This window comes from Oreochromis aureus, linkage group 16, assembly GCF_013358895.1.
Source record: "Oreochromis aureus strain Israel breed Guangdong linkage group 16, ZZ_aureus, whole genome shotgun sequence".
Lineage (NCBI taxonomy): Eukaryota > Metazoa > Chordata > Actinopteri > Cichliformes > Cichlidae > Oreochromis > Oreochromis aureus.
The window spans coordinates 21605360-21625219 of record NC_052957.1 but is presented as its reverse complement, the minus strand read 5'-3'; the positions used below and the strand labels follow the sequence as shown (position 1 = coordinate 21625219).

Sequence of the window (19860 nt, the reverse complement as noted above, 5' to 3'; positions counted from 1 at the left end):
TGCAGAAACCAATTTCTTACTCTTTAGCTGTTATCAACTTCCCGTATCATGTCGTGCTGTTATTTTGTACTCGCTGCAATGCCCCAAGTGACTGAAACTCGGTGATGCTTGCGTGTTAAATAAGGCTACAATTCATACCTACACCCTATTAGTTAGACTGGATGTCCCAAAACGTTTTCTAATTCTACATCATCGAGTGTGTCGTCAGTGGTGCACTCAACAGCTGACGGCTATGATCTCCCATTTACGCACTTCAAACTTTTCGCACATCCACAGGTCCACTGAGTCGTGATCTCTCTGGCTTGAGCTACGCGTGTCATCCGTGACGTCGCCGGACCGCCTACCTCGCCCTCGGTCTGCCTCTCCGGTGAGACTCCGCTGCCGCTGCTGCTGCACGGTGGACCTACGAGCCGGGACCGATGCCAGCGTGATGATGGTGGTGATGGTAGTGAGGGAAGGATCGCATCTGCTAACGCCAGTCCTCGCTGGCATGGACGCCGGAGGAGAGCACTGACTATCCAGGAACCATGCCTACTGTCCTCGCTGGCAAAGGGAAACTTTCCATTGTTTGCTTTCTGCTCCGATGCGCATATTCTCAGGTGAGAGGGCAAAGAGCAGGGAAGAGGTCCTACTTTGAAAACAGAAGGAGTAGACAGCTTTGTGTCACTGCGCTTATTTTATAAATGTCATGAATGTAAATGCTGGACTTCGTCTTCGCATTTAAAATGTCACAGATTTGTTCCTGAAGTAGTTCGAATATATTATGTGAAAAATAACAGGTTCATCTAGATCAGCTATACAGTTAATATTTATCACTGTGTATTTTCATTGCGGCAGAATCGTGCTTTTTGCACTCCTTTAAAAAAAATATATAGCATCTGTAGAATTTCCGTTTAAAGCTCTGATAGAAAAGGCTAAAAATACCTTGAAATTGAGCATAACTTCAGTAATTGAAGATACTTTAAGAATGTAACAGGTGGTTAGGAGCCTTGTAGGTTTGCATGCTGTTTGCTGCAGGTATTGTGATGGGTTGTGGTTTGTTTGGCCCAGAGGGGATTTACTCATCTGGGTATTGCACCAGAGCTGGAGGCTGTGATGTTAGTAGGCATGAACTTGTTAAACACATTGCACACGTAAAGTAGCACTGTGTGACTCTAAGTGTTAGCTGATGTAGCAGGGCAGACCTTTTCCTGTGCACCGCCACAGGTACTAAAATACTATCCTTCTGTGTTTGTTTTTCATTTAGACCTAAGGCCTCATAACTGTCTTGTGGGTGTAGTAATGAGACAGCTTTTCACACACACACTATTTTCCTTCTGCAGGCTTACACTTCAGCCACTCAGACACCATAGTGAGTCATGCATGCGAGCAGAGACACACACACATGAATGCTTTTGCTGCTCTACACACGCGCACTGAAATGAATTCTAAAGTGCAAAGGAAAAGTTAAATGTGTAATTGCCTAAAAGCAAATTATGAAACAGAGTCAGATCATTGTTCTGTAGGTCGGGGTTGATTCGAAACATCTGAACTCAGTATTTCTGCTGATACTTTGTGCAGCACCGTCATCTGTGGCAGACACGAAAAAACAAACGAAGAAAACCAAAACTCACAGTCAAGACGAAACCCACTCCCACGACACACACGGTTACACAGATGGGGAAGTGAAAGTAGCGTGAAGCATTTATCCTTCGTCTTAATGCTTGAGCAGCGTGGTTCTGGGTTTTTCATACAAGTGAGTGCGAATTTAAATTGTGAGCTCAAGGGTTTAAAAGGATAAATGTAAGTGTGTGAGAGGGAGAGACGGTGGGGTTGCCTAATGTGGATGGAAACAGAAAGTTGCTTGCAAAAGAATCAGCATCCGGCTGATTATCTGCAGCTGTGATTTCTAAGATATGAGTCATCAAGAAGCTTCAGAGTCATCCCAACTCTCACAGTTACTGTGCATGTGAGACTCTCAGGTTTACAGTGAAGTGCTACGCTAAGGTATGAATGCAGCTGCAGCAAAAAGGCGGGAAGCAGAATGCAGAAGGTGATTTTTTTTTCCTTTTTCTTTTTTTTTTTTTTTTTTAAGCCTGTTTGCATCCTTGTGATGGAGGCTGAAACGTAAAACTCGTGATCAACGGCCGGAGCGAGAAATGAACCAGCCCGTGCATTTACTGTGTGTGCGCTGAGTGCATGTGCATCGCCATGTTTGCCAATCAGCGCGCCTAAGTGTGCAGTATTTGAAATTTAAATGAATGCACCCACGCCTCACTTAACTGAAACTAAGATGCTCAAATATGATTTGTGTGCACAGTCAACAATAGCTCTTTATTCATTGTCTAATTGGTAACTAAACCTGCATCTTCTGCTTTGAAGTGTTTAAAAAAATTTTTTTCCCTCTGAGTAACTGTCAGTTCTAACCCTTAGTCACGTTCTCCTCAATTACCAAACGTCTGTCCTTCTTTTTCCTCAGGGAAGAGGAAGCCAACACAACAGCTGTGCCAAAGATATATTTGAGGTAAGAAATAACTCAAGTTTGATTTCAGTCGGTTTGTTTTTAAAGCATTAGCACTAATTACAGTGTTGACTTTAAACAACTGCCTTATTAAATTTGCCACCTCATATTCAAAATGTGTCTTGCACTTCTTACAGCACTTTCATTTTGATTGGATGTTTTTGCAGAGTCATTTCAGTCAGTCTTTAGACTCAGAAGGCTGATTACAATTACATTAATGCTTAAGAGGAGGAAATGCCAGCAGCAGCTCATTTGTGGGCTGCAGCCTGTGCATATATGCATTATCAGTTCATCTGCATTTGCTGAACACTTCTGTCATAAATGTCAGGAAACAGTGGAAGATATCCTCCAGCTTTTTTCCACAATCCACACTGACATTTAGATGTCATTTTGTCTTTGACTTTGGGATCTCAGGATACAGTAGCATTGATGATAATTATTGATATTTTTTAATAGGACACATATGATAACATGGTTAATAATCCAGTATCAGAGGCTATCTGGTTGACACTAGTGTGTAGTAGATTGTGGTTATTATTGCACCTCAAGGTGACAGCAGAAGTTTGTGCTTGTGTATCAGTTCATCTGGTTGCCTTATCACCATCCAGTAGCTGTAACTCTTCTCTTGTGCACCTTTTTTCTACAGTTACAATTGCTTTCCACACCTCTCACCTTTAACAATTACGAAGTTATATGATAAATTAAACAGAAACTCCTCGTAGTGCAAAAACAAGAAGCATTTTAATTACAAAAACATACACAGATTTTTCTTTTATTTAAAGTTACTAAATGTTTACTGTTGACTGATACCAGCTAATCATTCTGACCATAATTAACCAGATCTGAGTGTGTGCCGAGCGGCCCACTGGTCTAATTTGCCAGCCTGTGGACGGTCACTAGTGTAGACTGAAGAGCGGGGCAAGGAAGAAGAATAGAGTTACAGAGGACCTGTTGGGGAAAGGTGGGAGGAAGATAGCAACACATAATACTCCACCTGGGAGATACTGTTGTTTTTAGTGGAGAAAAGGGAGTGAGGGCTGGTGCTGTGTCCTTGGTGACTAAAGGAGAAGAGATAATGAAGTGAAAGGATGAGCGGAGAGAGGAAATACACACCCTCCAAGGCTTAATGCTGAGGGTGGGAAGAGGGAGGAGGAGAAGAGGGAGAGAAAAAAAATGCCATTTAATGTATATATATGTGTGTATATATATATTATTATTTTTTGTCTTCTCTCTATCTTTTGTTTTTTTGTCTTTAGAAAGTGCCAGGCTAGATTGTTTACCCCGGATTCCTGATTTTATGCCAAGCTAAGCTAACTGTATGTGGGTTTTATTAAACGCACAGATAATAAGAGTGCTAATAATTCACTCACCTGAACTCTTAAACAGAGTAAGTGCAGCAAATTCACCCAAATCTTAGCCGAATCCTTTAAGATCAGCTCGACCAACTCTCTGCCGCACACACACAAAAACACACAGACACTCACGCAGATCTCCTGACATCAGATCTGATAAAACATGACCTTTTCCAGAGCATGCTCACCGCTTCAGCTGCCAAGAAACCCTCTGCTTTTGTTCTTCACCCAATGATTGTTGCATGCACGTATATATTACAGCCAGAGCTGCCATGCTTCCACATTGTGACACATCTGAGGAATCACATCGAGCTAAAATGGGGAATGAATGGTACAAAATCAAGGCGTTTTGTTAGCATCTATGAGCTCTGGTTAGTCTGACTGCGGGCAATCTAATCAGAAGAGATTATGATCAGAGCTGGAGCAAAGGCGGTGTTCTGTGGATGCACTGCCTCCTGCGTGTGCCTGCTTTCCTCTCAAGTACTGTGCAGAGAGAAAAAATAAGAAATGGCGCACATTCTCGTAATAGTCCAGGTGTATAATAGTGTGTATTTACCACAGACTTTCACATTTCACCTCAGGGCGAGCTGCAACACACACGCACACACACACACACGCACACGCACACACACGCACACCATCACAGTCTATTCTGTAAACTATTATTAGTTAGAACAAACAACATAATGCACAGGTACTCATCAGACTGACAGGCTTGACTCTTGGCTTGACATCTGTCATACTAACCAAGAAATATACAGATTTTATGAGACTGTGACATCCCCATTAAAACTGCTTTAACTGTGGTCAACCAGTATTTATTTTTTAAAATGTAATGCATGTAATCTTTAAGTCTGAGAAGTTTATAAAATGTCCATCACAAGTTCCCCAAATATGAAGCTGTATCTAAAAGTAGTACGAAAGTCTTAGTGTACAGGAAATCGAAAGCGAATGCTGATTTCTCTATCTGTATAAATGAGTTATCAGGTGAACGGTTAGTAACCTGAATAGCACAAACCCCCCACACTGTCACTGTGGGAGCACGTTTAATCTGTGGTAACAGCTGAAACACTGCATGCTACAAGAGTGAACCGAAGACCCTGCACTTTGTAAGTGAAGCAGTGTTTCCTGTAGCAGTTCATGATGGGTGGGTCGATGATACTTTTAGTTACTTCATTCTAAGATCTTTGAGGAAATATTTAAAACAGATCACTCCAGCAAAGCTACGTTTTTACATTTACTGCATGTTCTACAATTGGTGATTGTACCAGTGCACTCAGCACTGATGAGCACTCGTTGCGGTTCGCTTTCAGATGTTTTTCATGCTCTTCTCCCCAGGGCTTCCTTCCACAACAAATGTTGTGATGAGCTTTTTTGTGTGTTCTGACTCACGTATTGAATACCTTTGAAAATGCCGAATGAAAAATGCAACAGCTCTATGGTGCAGTCCTCCTGAAAACTGCCAAATCATGTCTGTTTCTAAGTTTATTAGATCACACTTTGAGCCCAAAATGTTCCGTTTTGTTCACATTCAAAGCAAGTGAGCTGCTGTTACATGCACCTGTTTTTGTACAACGACAGCTCTGGTGAACCGGGGGTTTTAATTCACTGCACACTGATCACAGATGTTTCAAGCGTGCAATTCACATCTCTCAACTTACACTAGACAGGGAAGCTAACCCATATTCACAGCCAGACACGCTCCCCCTGGTGGGGAGGAACAGTGTTCATAATTAGAGTCAGCTGTTAAACATGGTGCTCGGCACTGTAGAGAAATGAAGAAAGTTCTGCTGATTTAGTATTCAGGAAGATTCATCCATCACAGTGGCATTTCACCATTGGCCTTTGACCCCAACTCTGCATTTCTGCTAAACAGGACATGACCCAGTCCTGGAGGGACTTTGGGAACTCCTTGAGGCGTGACCCAGCACAACGAATCCTGTACAACTCTAAGGTATGTCTGTGACTTTGTGTTTATCTGTAATGTCTGAAGTTCAACTTTATTAATTAATTTATACATCATGTTTGGGGTTTTCTTTGTGAAGTAATGGTTTTCTGTATGATTATCAGTCTCTCACATCGCTGTTAAGGGATTTTGGTCAACTCTTCTTGACAACATTGGTTTAGTTCATCGAGGTTTAGGCATTCATATATGTGTAACTCTCTTAAGGTCCCACCACAGCATTTTGATCCGGTTGACGTCTGGACCTTGATTCTAACCTGTTGTAGATTTGCTGCTGGGATCTTTGTCCTGTTGCATGACCCAGTTTTACTCAGACTTCAGCTGCTGGACAGATGGCCTCACGTTTGACTCTAGAATAATTTGGTATACAGAGTTCATGGTTGAATCAATTACAGCAAGATGTCCATGTTGTGTGGCTGCAAAACAAGCCCAAATCATCACCCGTCCACCACCGTGCTGACAGTTGATATGAGATATTTGTGCTGATTTGCTGTTTGGTTTTCTCCAACGTGGCGCTCTGTGTTATGTCCAAACATCCAAATACTTAGATCTCCTCTGTCCAAAGCACACTGTTACAGACGTCTTGTGGTTTTTTCCAGATGTAACTTGTGTTGCCCATGTTGTTTTTAGAGAGAAGAGGCTTTCTCCGTTTCTACTTGTAGTGTCGTGAACTTTAACATTTAACATGCTAACTAAGGCCTGTAGATGTAGCTCTTAGGTTTGTTACTATTTTTCTAGAGGTTTGCACGATCTGACCTGGAGGTGAAGTTGTTGGGATGTAAATTCCTGGGTGCAGGTTTTAAAATTTTGCTCAACCGCTCAGACTTTCACCTCCTGGTTCTCATCTGTGTTTGAGGTTGAAGGACTGAGATTACGCTCACTGTTTCTGAATCAGCGCGTCTGTGGTTGACAAGGAAAAACAAATGTGTGAAAAAAACCCAAACCTCAATCACTTCTGGTGATTTTCCTGCATATTATGAGTCAATGTTTATCTATAGGGACGACACATTTTTAACCATTAAAAGTGAGATTTACTTACAGTTGTTTTGTTGTCTGTCTTTCCAAAGGATACCAAACAGCCAACTACACAACAAAGGCAAAGTATGTTTTTGCCGATTTTTCTGTCAAATTTGAATATCTGACATTTGTCATAATTTACAAGCAGCTCCCTGTTATTAGTGTTGTAATCTGGTTTCTTTCTCTCTGTCAGACCGAGGGGATGTTCAGCTGCGAATGGCCCGTCACCCTCATGTGGCCCCCCACAAATCGTAAGTGTGGCCTAAGGAAACACGACCCTCTGATGTTCCTCAAGCTTGAGCTGCTTCTGTAGCGCACACATAAACACACACACAGAGAGTGATGAAACACATCACAAATACACATGTGCGTCTCGGCAACCTCTGTAAACTGTATTCATCAACCTCATTGTGTCAGCAGCTGCAAGGAAAAACACGAGTGATAGTGAAAGAGGGGCGAGGGATGTAGACATCTCAGGTCAATCAGCTAACGGTGTTCCAGGCTACAAGTCGGGTTAAAGGTTACTGAACATTCCTGAAAGCTGTCAGTGGAGACCGATGTGCTGCTGTTTGTTAACTTTTTACATCCTCCTTTTAACGTGAAACACATGTTGAGTGGTGTAAGCCAACTATACAATTTCACAACCTTTGTTATGTAAGACAGAATTTATTTTTTGTGTGTGTGTGTGTGTGTGTGGGGGGGGGGTGCTGACTTTACTAAAATATTTATAAAAAGTTCTTTTTAAACATTTGAACATGTTTCTGCAATGTAAATAAAGCTTGTGCAGTTACATAATATAACCAATACATAACTAGTCATCTTTACTGAAGACAATATTGAGTAAAGGGATTAGCAGTGATTGGTTAATCTGAGTTAGCTTTGTATAGTTTAAGAACCAAAGGTGCTTCATTTATTTGGTTTTGAAACTGAGTTTTATTTGTTTTGGGGAGAAAAATAACTATGCTGAAAATTTAATTTTGAAATCAAAAGAAACTTAAAGTACTGTGCAAAAGACTTAAACCACCCAACAACTCTTTATATTTTATATCCAAGGAGCCAGACTTTCTTGTAATTTTGAAAGTCTTGCAATGTTTTTCTTTGGACTTTGGTTGATTTTTTTTTACTTATTCCTTGTACCTGACCATTTTCAGAGGAATATTTTGGAGGTTTTCTTTTGTTTGGTTTTGTAAAAAAACACTAGGCTAGTGGTCTCAAAGTCTTTGCGCTTAGGTTTGTTGTCTTGCTGGAAAATGAACCATTGCCCCAGGTCCAAAGCGCTCAGGAGCCGGCTATCATCAAGAATGTCTCTATACCCTGATTAGTGTCCCGATTCAGTCCTTTTGAAAAACATCCCCACAGCATGATACTGCCACCACTTTAGGGATGATATTCTGGTCAGGTAATGATGGCATTCATGCCAAAAGTTCATTTTTATTTATTTTTTTGATCAGACCAGAGAATTTTGCTTTTTATGGTGTCCTTTGGCAAACTCCAGTTGGGCTGTCATGTGATTTCACTGAGGAGTGTCTTCCATGTGGCCACTCTACCTCACAGGGCTGATTGGTGGAAGCTTCTCCTCTCTCCACAGAGCAATGCTGGAGCTCTGTCAAAGTGACTATCAGGTTCTTGGTTACATCTCTTATTAAGACCCTTCTACCCCAGTCGCTCAGATTGGCAGGGTGGCTAGATCTTGGAAGACTCCTGGTGGTTCCAAACTTCTTCCAATTACGGATGATGGAGGCCTCTTTGCTCACTGGGACCTTTTAATGCTGCAGAAATATTTCAGTATCATTCCCCAGGTCTGTTCCTTGATACAATCTTACACGTCTGCAGACAATTCTTAGACTTCTTGGCTTGGTTTATACTCTGAGAGGTACAGCCAACGATGGCATCTTATATAGACCGCCGTGTGTCTTTCCAAATTATGTCCAGTCAACTGAATTTACTCCAATACAAGTTGGAGAAACATCTGACAGATGATCAAGGGAAGCAGGATCCACCTGAGCTCAATTATGAGTGTCATGGCAACATGTACTTGTATACATGTTATACTTTTGTTTTGTTTTTTTTAAAAATTTGCCAGAATTGTACACAAACTTAATTTTTGAAGACATTAATAGACAGAGCTGTTCATGGAAATGCAAATGTCAGACATTAAACAGCGTTGAAGTGTTTACCTTATAATGTCAAATTGAGCCCATTTGAGAACGCTGCAGATAACCATCCAGATAAGTGAGTGGATGTCATGTAATTTAAAACATGTCCTGGTTGCACCCTCATGTAAAGTTTCCACTAATGAATATATGTCTGAAGAGCTGTGGGCTGTTCAAACTTATCATTTCAATAAAGAAGAACAGAAACGTTTTGAAGTGCTGAATATTTGAAATGCGCCAGTCTGATAGACCGATTAAAAGTGTATTTGTTGGTTTACAGGATGCTCGCTGATGACTTGAAGCTGAGCAGTGACGATGAGGAAACTCCCACGGTAGGTAACACTCATCTTCCCATATTGTTGATCATTTCTTTGTCAGTAGTCTTGGCCTGAGGTGGACATGATTAGAAGATATTGAGAATCCTTGAGGAGGCAGAGAGACTATGCGGGAGAGTGTGTGAGGACAGAGAAAGCCAAAGGGAAAGAAAAAGTGCCAGGCTTCTCCTCTTGAATGACACTTTTTCTGTCAATGTGTATAATAACAAATTACTGTGTTTGTTTTGTGTCCCACAGGTGATTCATGAGTCAACTTCCTGGGACAGACACAGGTACCTGCTTACAAATCCTTCACTTCCTTTTCCTTTTTCTTCTGTATGCCTGTAAATATGAGTGAAATATTGTGAATAACAACAGTATATATGCCTGCGTACCCCCTCTGACCCCTCTCTGATGTTTGTGTGTGTGTTGACTGACAGCCTGTCAGCACAGCGAGCGCACACACATGGCAGGCGGGTGAGACATTCCAGCTCAGACTCCTCAGGCTCAGACTCCACCAATGAGTCAGGCAGCAGTAGCTTTCATTCCCGGAGCCCCAGCCGGAGTCCAGAAGTTCACCCTGATCCCGAGTCGCCTGCCAACATGCAGCCACTGTGCAACAACAAGGAGGTACCAAATGCTGAAGCCACAGCCTCCCCGTCTGCGTTCTCCGTCTTCTCTGCCCATGTCTCACTTGTTTCTCTCCTTCTCTGTTTATGAGCCTGAGGGTGATTTCTCTGCAGGGAGTTGTGGGCTTTAAGGCAGTTGACAGCAGGTGTGGAGAGGGACAGAGCAATGAGGAATGCATGCAAGTGGAAGAGGAAGAGGACTTGGGGGTTGAGGGGCAGAGGTAGCTTGGAGAAATAGTGCGTAGGTGTCATTTTAAAAGTGTGACTCTTAAAGAGAGAAGCCCTCGGGATGTGGAAGTCATCAAAACCTGAATTCAGGTTGACAGCTACAACTAGACCTTTTTTCAAAAAATGTATATTACAGCAAAAAATAACATGGACTGCTTGTTTGTTATTATCTCAAATAAATACAGATAGGGTGTAGGCCAGGGTATGGGCTGTTGGAGGTGGGGGGCATTGTAGATGTGTGTTGTGTGGGCAATGAAGGAGAAACCAGCTTCTCTTTTATGAATGGAAGGCCCTGTATGACATAGCATAGACTGTATTACTGAACATGCACGACATTGGGCCCCTATATAGAGGAAGGGAGTGTGTTTGTGGGGAGGGAGGGGGGGTGTAAACCATGTGTTTTTCATTTACGTCAAGTATTTGAGTGTCTCCCAAGGAACAGATGGGGGGTTGGAGTTGTGGAAGCAGCAAATCCAGAGTTCCAGGTAGTGAGGAAAAAAAAGGGAGGGACAGAAAAGAAGGAGGGGAGGCAGTCAAGAGGGCACAAGAGATGCAGTGTCTTCTCTGGAAAGGGAGCGAGGGATGAGGGTAGGAGGGCAGGGGGGTCACTGTTTGGCTTGAGGAGTGGAGGTTTAATTTAGCTCCTGGTCAGCGAAGACAGAAAAGAAGTGAGCACGTAAGAGAGAGAGACGTTTGCGCTCCAGCTGTGAGTAAACTCTTTGTTGTTGTTGTTTTACGTGAGTAAAAAACTCCTACTTTCCTTCTGATTCTTACGGTTAGCAAGCCAGTTGTTGAGCAAACATTAAGTGAGTCATTTGGTATAAGTGGATGAGGGGTTGAGCTACTGTAACCTCAGTGCGAGTCCACTGAGCATGCGTTGGAAAGTATGCTGTTGAAAGGTTCTAATGTTGGAATTTATTTATGAGTCATAATCCAGATTTGTCATTTGGACTTTAAATAGTTTCACAACAGCTGAGACGGTGAGGTATTTTCTCATGTGCTGTGAATGTATTATAGTTTTACATGTTTCTATTAGAGTGTGCAGATAGTGTGATATATACACATTTGGCTGAGGCTTGTATCATTCCTTACGATGGTTGAATGTAAGATTAAGTGATCCAGAATCGTCTGTTCGCTCTGGATTATCACAAAATTAGCCCATAATGATGTAAAATAGGTCGGGAGGTTTAATTACTCTCCTACTTATAGTAGTAGTGTAGTATCTTGTATTTTATTTTAGTAGTATTTCATGATTTAAGGTTTGACCTTTCGAATGCACGTGTAGCCTGCAAAAGACTTACTGCATAATTAAGTCCTAACCTCTTGCTTTATTAGAAGCCCCTGCAATCTGGCAAGTCTCCACTGCTTTAGCATCGAGCTGTTTCTTTCCTCAAACTACTGAAATCTTTCCACACTCTGTTCTATAAAATTATTTTTTTATGATTGAATTATTCACTCACTTTTTTATATCCTTTTTTGGTTGCTTAATAGACACATTCAGTTCAGGTTGATGTAAATAAGAATAGGTTGACGACAACTTTTAAGGACCTCTTTAGCCAGCATTGCCTTTTAATGATGGAAGTAGTTGAAAAAAGTATGTAAAATAGAATTAGCTGCTTTTCAGCCAGTGGCAGTGATAAAATGCTGTGTGCATATGGCTATGTCAGTAATAATAATTCAGATCTACAGTGGATATAGCTGCATAATAGCATTTTTATCATATTGTTCCAGCCTATTTCTGTATGTTTAAATCCCCACAATCCCCGACTGTCATCAATATTTTATGATTAATTTGTCTTTTTATCTCTCTCTGTTTCTGTGTTTTCTTAAGCCTGATCACCCCCCTGCTGCCCAGTGGCAGTTAGATAAATGGCTGAAGAAGTCGCGGAAAAAATGTGCCAGCACTGAGCAAAATCCCTCCCAGACTATTCCAGGACGCCTGCACTCTCCCCACACCCACCAAGCCCCATCCCCAGCAAGGTCATTTGACAGCAATCAGGAATACAGCCCTAGCCAAAGCCCTATTCCCAGCCCACAGTTCAGTTACAGCAACAACAACAGCCCCCTTCCAAGTCCTGGTTACAGCTACTGTCCTAGTCCGAGCCCATTTACCAGCACCTGTCAAAGTCCCAGCCCTAGTCCAAGGCACAGCCCAATTCCAAGTCCAGTTCTAAGTATTTGCCCGAGTCCATGTGGGACAATAAGAGACAGCCGTAGTCCTAGCCCTATAGCTAGAGATCCTCCAAGAAGCCCGAGTCCCAGTATACCTGCTCCTTCCAGGGTTTGTCACTACCCTGAGTTTCAGAGTCAGAACCAACCTCAACCTAGTCAATCAACCAATTCCCACAGGATAAAAATTAGGCCATGGATCGCCCCGGTGCCTGACACTAATACAAATATCAAGTCCACGAGTAATACTCATCTTCAGCCACCTCACAAACACAGGCCCAAGACTCGACCACCACAGGACCAAGGCCAAAGCCAGACTAAATCAAAGGCTTCTGTCGTTTTAAACTCTAGTCAGAATCAAAGCCACAAATCTAGACCCAAGCCTAACTTTTATCCAAACTCTAAACAGCTGGCTGATGCGTCCCAAACTAGAAACACATCACAGTTTGAGCAAATCCAGGGAAGCAGGTCCAGTCACAAGCCCCGACCTCCATTTCAACCAAATTCTCAACAAAGCCCCACAAGAGCAAAGCATTTAGTCCCTACTGGTCGTGAAATCAATCCTAGTCATAATCCTCAATCTACCTCCAGAGCTGCTAGTAATTCTGGTTGTGGGCCAAACTCTCAGTCCATCCCTGGCCTCAAGAAACACAGGTCCAAGTCTTGGGAGGCCACTGCCCCCACCACTGTGAATGTTAATCACGCGAAAACAACACCGAAAAAACCCCAAACTAAGGAACAGGACGTGGAACGCAGAAGAGATCATCTGACCACAGGAGAGGGGAGAAAACACGAGCGAAAGGAAGATAGACAAAAGGAAAAACAGCAAGGGAAACGGGAGCAAAAGGAAGACAGGAGGCTGGCGGAGGAGCAGCTATTGAGACGGTCCTGGATCCAGAGTTCGGCTGAAGAAGAGGAGGGGGAAGAGGAGGAAGGAGTGACAGAACAGGTCAGGAGGAGAGAGGAGACGGCAAGAGAGGAAAGTCGGAGGAAAAGGGAGGAGCAACAACAGCGACATAAATGGGAGGCCAAACAGAAAGTCCCTACCAACCACTCACATCAGCAAGGGGGGACAAAAAAGCGGGGAAGAAGTGAGGAGGAGAGACAGTTCCAGCCAGACCCATCGCCTCCTTCGTCTTCACGGTCCCCAACTCCTCAGAGAACATCCTCCTCATCCTCTTCTTCGTCCTCATCAAGTTCAGATTCTGAATCTGAATTTCAAGCTCCGATTACCAAAGTTCCAGCAGACTCCACCTCTCAGAGGAAACTCGCCAAGACAGGGCAACAGGGCCCAGGAAGGCCTGACGCCAGCCGGCCTAAGGTGGTGCAGCACAGACGACCCAGCTCAGGTAACCCGAGTGAGGACCAGCAAACTGCGGGGAAGCAAAAACTCTACACCCTCGTCCCCTTTGGGCGAGGGGACAAGGCTGCACCCCCCTCCCAGCGAGGGCTCCGAAATCTGGTGGTGCACATAGACCTCTGTCTTCTCAAGAGGGTCCCAGACACTGCTACTCAATCCACTCCTAAAAAAACCTCCTCTTCCTCCTCATCTTTATCAGCCAAGGACAAGCAAAGTGAGGCTATGAAACACCTGCACGTTCCTGAGACACCGACTAAAGACAGCACAAGAAAGCGCAAGGTAGACAGTGTTTCCTTTCATTCTTTGCCGAATGTGACGTGCATGTCCACAGAAATTAGAATAAATCATTGTGTTCTGTAGGAAAAATGTAATTTGAATACTTTTGTATGATCTCATGATGCACATGTGTGTTTGTGTGTGACCAGCTGGAGAATGGTGTGCCACACAGAGAAAACAAGAGGAGTTATGCAGACAAAACCTCAGGGCACACAGAGTCGTCATCTTTCACAGCTGAGACCGTAACGACTGATACCGTGGACAGTGGGTAAGAAAAACCATGACGATACACTTCAGTTTGCACATAGAGCCAAGTTGCATGCACACCCAGTTGCACCGATGCAATTTAATCCCATATTATGTGGTATTTTTATCAATCAGGTGTGTGGAGGATGATTTGGACAGTAAGAGGCCGCTGTCTCCACTGTCTCCCTTGTCTCCCCGGCCCCAGAGCCCTGAGCTCCCCAAGTCTAACTCCAAAACAAAAGCTGCAGAGCAGCATCACACCCACAAGAACAAGGACAAGAACAGAGATTCTGCGATAAAGGTAGCATAAACAGCTACTCTAAATAACGCCAACTCCACTTATTCCAACCATTTTTGCTCATCCCGTCTCCTTTCGTGCACTCAGCCCAAGATGGAAGTGGAGTGTGTGAAAGTGTCGAAGCAGCCCCAGCCACCACCTGAGTCCTGGAGCACTGCAGCACACATGGGGAATGTGCCAAACCACGAAACGTGAGCAATCCCGCGTAGTCCACACAGTCCATTCCTGCACAGCCCACGCTGCCTTTCTGACATATAAACACACAGAATGACAGTCTATGTAATCTCAGTGATGATATGTAAACAGGATTTTGTAATAAGATTACAAAAAATCACTATAATTAACCCAGACTGCATTTCAGACAATGTGTAATTAGATCATAATGAAGTTGTCAAGGGTCACTTGATTACATTTTGTTCACGTCTTTTAAAATTTTGAACTATTCTAGACCTTTGCGATAAACACAAAAATGTTTCACAGTAGATACGGTCATTTGATTTACCCAAGTGTAAATGCTGAATATTCAAACTACATTTAGTTTGCTTTGCTAACATACTTTTTAATTGAAAAACATCTCCAACATTCAGTACTTTAATTTTGAGATCATTACATTTTTCCATATATCACCCAATATACTCTACATGATGTCATAAAATAGTCTTTACAGTCTGTAATCAACGTTATTGTGTGTTTATCTTTTTTTTCAGTCCTCACCATGCTGAGTACTACTTACATGAAGCCAAAAGGATGAAGCACCGTGCCGATGCCATGGTGAGTCTTTGATCTTTGATTAAATAGAAATTGTTGATATTGAAATTATAGTTATTGCAGATAACGTGGAAGAAGTTTGGAGCTTTATTTATTTATTTTTTTAAATCTGTGTTCATTAAGCATGCAGTGCTCTGTGTGTATATATGCTGTTGTGCTTCTGTCACCCAGAAGGTATGTCTCAAGTAACCTAAAGCCTGTGATAGTTTAAATTTTTAAGGAAAATCAGAAATCTGTAGCGCAAAATCTTTAAAAGGTTTTAAAATACAATTTACATGGTCCGCTGGGGTCAGATGGTGACTGCAAAGCTCTGATGTCATGTTTGTGACCACATCTGCTGAGACTTTGCATTACAATGCACCAGCTATGCATGCGCCATTCGAGCAAACTTCAAATAAACATAACAGGAGTTACTTCTTGGCAGTGGTGTCTTCAGCTGTCTGTGTCCATGTCTGAGACTAATTGCTGCTTTCGCCTGTTCAGTCTTTTTATGTAAACCAGTGACTATCTGCTGCTTTCCATGCGCCTCTTTAAATGTGCTTAGCTTGCTTATTTCCAGCTCCATGTTTTTATTCTTTGTCTCTGTGTAGCTTTGCATGATTCACAGTTCAAAATAATCCTTCTTTATGCATTATGCATGGGGCGATCGTGGCTCAAGAGTTGGCAGTTAGTCTTGCAATCGGAAGGTTGGCGGTTCGAGCCCCGGCTCGGACAGTCTCGGTCGTTGTGTCCTTGGGCAAGACACCGAGACTACTGGTGGTGGTCAGAGGGCCCGGTGGCGCCAGTGTTCGGCAGCCTCGCCTCTGTCAGTGCGCCCCAGGGTGGCTGTGGCTACAATGTAGCTTGCCATCACCAGCCAAGCTACATTGTAGCCAATGTAGCCAAGCTGTTGGCTACAATGTAGTCAATGTAGCCAACAATGTACAATGTAGCCAACGTGTGTGTGGATGACTGAATGTAGTGTAAAGTGCTTTGGGGTCCTTAGGGACTAAGTAAAGCACTATACAAATACAGGCCATTTACCATTACTGGACTGTGATGTAGCTCCTCGCTTTCAGTGTCTCAGAAATCACAGACTGTATTTAAAAGATGGACATAGCTACTGTGACATCACCCATCTGGATTATGAATATGGAAGACCATGGTTAACAAAGGGACCATATTTAGATGCTGATAAATGCTAATTTATCATCTAATGTTAACAGGCTTGGTTTGGATGCACCACCCATAATCTTTATGGGTGCACTGCAAAATCAGTGTTACATATAAATAAAATACACAATACAAAATTTCACTCAGTGAAACATCGCAAAACTATTCGACATTATTATTTGTTATTTGTCGGATAATAGAAGTAAAAATAAAAAAAATCTATTCTTAATGCAGGCTTCACAATGGCTGTGTAATGGATTAATTTGTTTTTTCAAACTGAGCTTGAGTTTCAGATTTTTCCAACCAATCAGACCACTGCCTTCGGCAATAAGTGCGCTCATAGTTTAAAACGTGCACCAGTACTGAATATACAAATAGTAACATAATACAATTTTACCTCAGACACGCAGCTAGATGCTGCTCTGGGTCAGTCGGCTCTCTGAAATGATTTCTCTCCCTCCTAAGATGTGTTCCCAACTCTGCCAACATGACCTCAAACTGCCCCACTGACAATCCTGTCAGTGGGGCAGGATCCCACAATCCATCCTGAAATATGCACGAAAGCGGCCGCAATACAGCTTCAACTCCTGAAATTCTCCATGCTGCCTCTTTTTCGTGGGAATTGAATGAACACAGACTCTCAGTTTCTTCTTTTTCTTGTTTAGAAACCTCAGGAGCAGCTGATCATCCCTTAACAAATTAGAGAGCAAAACTTTTTTTGTGCCAGGCTTTAAGTGCCATAGTGTAAATATGCCTATAAAGTTAGACATTTTAGTCTTTGTGGACTGACTCATTTTTTTTTAAGTGGCCACTCCAGGAATTACAAGAACCATCTGAAATGAAGCATTTACAGCACATTGAAACATACCCTTACAATAACGATTACACTGACACCATCTGCTGGTACAAATTGGTTTATATCAGGGCGACTGGGGTGCCAGCCATACCTACAGCCAGTTTAGAATCACTAAATAACCTAACGTTTTTATCTTTGGCTTCTTTTGCCTTTCCAACTGTGGGAGGAACCAAGCTGCTGGAGTCAAATCCAGAACCTTTTTGCTGTGAGGTCGTAGTGCTAAATGTGTACCACTGAAATGCCCAACAAAAAAGTAACAAATAAAATAATATTTTGCCTCTTTTGATTATTTCTTTCCAGGTCGACAAGCTGGGGAAGGCTGTGAACTATGTTGATGCTGCTCTCTCGTTCATGGAATGTGGGAAGGCAATGGAGGAAGGGCCACTCGAAGCAAAGTCTCCTTATACCATGTATTCGGAAACAGTGGAGCTCATTAGGTGAATGACATTTCGATGCTAAAGCGGTCACAAGTCATTTGGATTTGGATATGTGCATAAACACGAATTGCTGTTTCTTAAGGTACGCAATGAAGCTGAAGAGCCACTCTGGCCCCGGGGCGAGACAGGAAGACAAACAGCTGGCGGTTCTGTGGTACGTATGTCATCATCTCATCTGTTTAAGCCACATCTATCATCATACTGAAGGACGTGCACTTTGAGGATGATTTTGTGCCATGTCCGACTCCTGTCCACAGTTTCCGATGCCTGGCCCTCCTTTACTGGCAGATGTTTCGCTTGAAGAAGGATCACGCGCTGAAATACTCCAAAGTGCTGCTGGATTACTTTAAGGTACATCTAAAAACAAGTCATTTACTTGAAAACAAGTCAACATTTATGTGTGGATGACACGTCAATAAGCCTTGTTTGCATGTTGTTACAGAGCTCTCCTAAAGTGCCTACTACCCCACCCGGCTGGAGTGACTCTGGGAAGTAGGTGGATGATAACTTTGAATGATAGGCTTTTTGTTTAGCCCATTTAATCCACTGAAACCACCGCTGGTTGCCCATCACTCTGTTGTGTGTGTTTTCACTCTTAGGGGTACAGGAGGACCCCCCTCTTCACTCTCACCTAATGCCAAACACCTCGCACGGGTTTCCCACGAGGGCAGCAGCTCTGCCTCCCTCATAAGCATTCCCCACCGTATCCACCAGATGGCAGCAACTCACCTGAACATTACCAACAGTGTGCTGTACAGCTATGAGTACTGGGAGGTGGCAGACAACCTTGCAAAGGAGAATAAAGGTAGTGGTGATTTAAAGGGGAAATAAAAAAGGGAGAGATTACCATGAAAATATGTTAAATGCATTTTAGTTTTCAGATGTTTTAAGACCAATATCTTTTTTTCTTCCTCATCAGAGTTCTTCAACTACTTGAATACTTTGTCTGGGCCATTGACTCTTCACAGTAGCATCGCTCACGCTGTCCAGTACACCAGGCAGGCCCTTCAGTGGATACGCATTAGTGCCAAACTCAACTAACTTAGAAAGGATTCACTATAACCTGCCCACTGGATCTCATTGACGGTAGAGGAGGTAAAACTCTGGAGAGCACTGAGATGGATGAACCCCCACAGAGCCTAATAACACCCACAGTATGTTTTGGTGCATACACTTCCTTACTGTGTGCACATTAAATGAGCCTCTTAACCATTTGCCAAATGTCCCTCGGACCTTGAAGGATTCACATGTATGTTCAAATTCACCCGGAAAGCCTTTTTCATACTTTGGACGTAATCGTTAATCTAGCGGACTTTTTCTCAAAGGGGCCAAAGCAGGAGAATATCCTTTAAAAAAAAAAAAAAAAAGACCTACAACTAGAGAACTTGTTTGCATCTTTTGCTAATGAGGGTTGTAATGATGTACTTTTTTCACATTGTTTTTACTGTGCAATATTTGATGGATGGTTTGTTTTTAGAAAAAAGAGGAAAACTTGCAAGAGAATAAAATGTTTGTCCCTTTTTATTTTTGAGTGTGGAGTTACATAAAGAAACTTTGTAGTGAAGACGTCCCTCTGTCGGTTTACAAATTGGGTCTGGTTAAGGGTTACATGGAAATACATACAGGATGATCATCTTTTCCCTCAATGAGGAATATTTCTTCTAATAATCAGCATGTGAAACCCATCAGAAACCACTGGATGATGGCTGTATATAGTGCTTTTCTACTCGGAGCACTCAAAATGCATTTTACTAGAAGCCTCATTCTCCCAGTCACACACAAATTCTTACAAGTGCTTTTTTCTACACCTAAGCACACCCTGTCTAACATTTGCACACTCCAGTGGATGCACTAGGTTTCAATATCATCCCCAAGAAGACTGGAGTAGCTGGGAATTGAACTACTGACCTTCTGATTAATAGACAGCCTGCTCTACCCCAATGGTGAGATTACTTGAGAGAAAAGATGTGGGTGGCTAATCAGAGGCAATATGTGTTGCATGTGTTTCAGTGTACTTAATGAACCTTTAAATGAGTGCAGGTGTACGTTTATAGAAAGCTACTTTGCATATTTTTGACCTTACTTGTGAATAAGGACTGCTCAGATGGACACACTTTCTTATGAATGTTTCTCATTAGGAAA

The 19860-nt window shown here is 42.6% G+C and overlaps 1 protein-coding gene across 1 annotated transcript; it reads left to right on the top strand.

The window, feature by feature from the left end:
• Positions 1-317: 317 nt before the first annotated feature.
• aff3 (AF4/FMR2 family, member 3) lies at positions 318-19239 on the top strand. Its single transcript, XM_031734465.2, has 19 exons — positions 318-599; positions 2459-2503; positions 5729-5806; positions 6883-6916; positions 7026-7083; positions 9266-9317; positions 9558-9592; positions 9740-9929; positions 11988-13964; positions 14111-14229; positions 14343-14508; positions 14593-14696; positions 15213-15276; positions 17582-17718; positions 17801-17872; positions 17976-18069; positions 18161-18210; positions 18318-18523; positions 18638-19239. Exons 1-19 carry the CDS (start codon positions 528-530, stop codon positions 18757-18759), a joined length of 3675 nt encoding a protein of 1224 aa, XP_031590325.2. The 5' UTR covers positions 318-527; the 3' UTR covers positions 18760-19239.
• The last annotated feature ends 621 nt before the right edge of the window (positions 19240-19860 follow it).

What these genes read in the sequence shown, in the direction of transcription:
- aff3 (XM_031734465.2), top strand. Translation starts at nt 528, where the DNA reads ATGCCTACTGTCCTCGCTGGCAAAGGGAAACTTTCCATTGTTTGCTTT. An exon ending in ACAGCACAAGAAAGCGCAAG is followed by an intron (nt 13,965 to 14,110) that starts GTAGACAGTGTT and finishes GTGTGTGACCAG; the next exon opens with CTGGAGAATGGTGTGCCACA. An exon ending in AATGTGCCAAACCACGAAAC is followed by an intron (nt 14,697 to 15,212) that starts GTGAGCAATCCC and finishes CTTTTTTTTCAG; the next exon opens with TCCTCACCATGCTGAGTACT.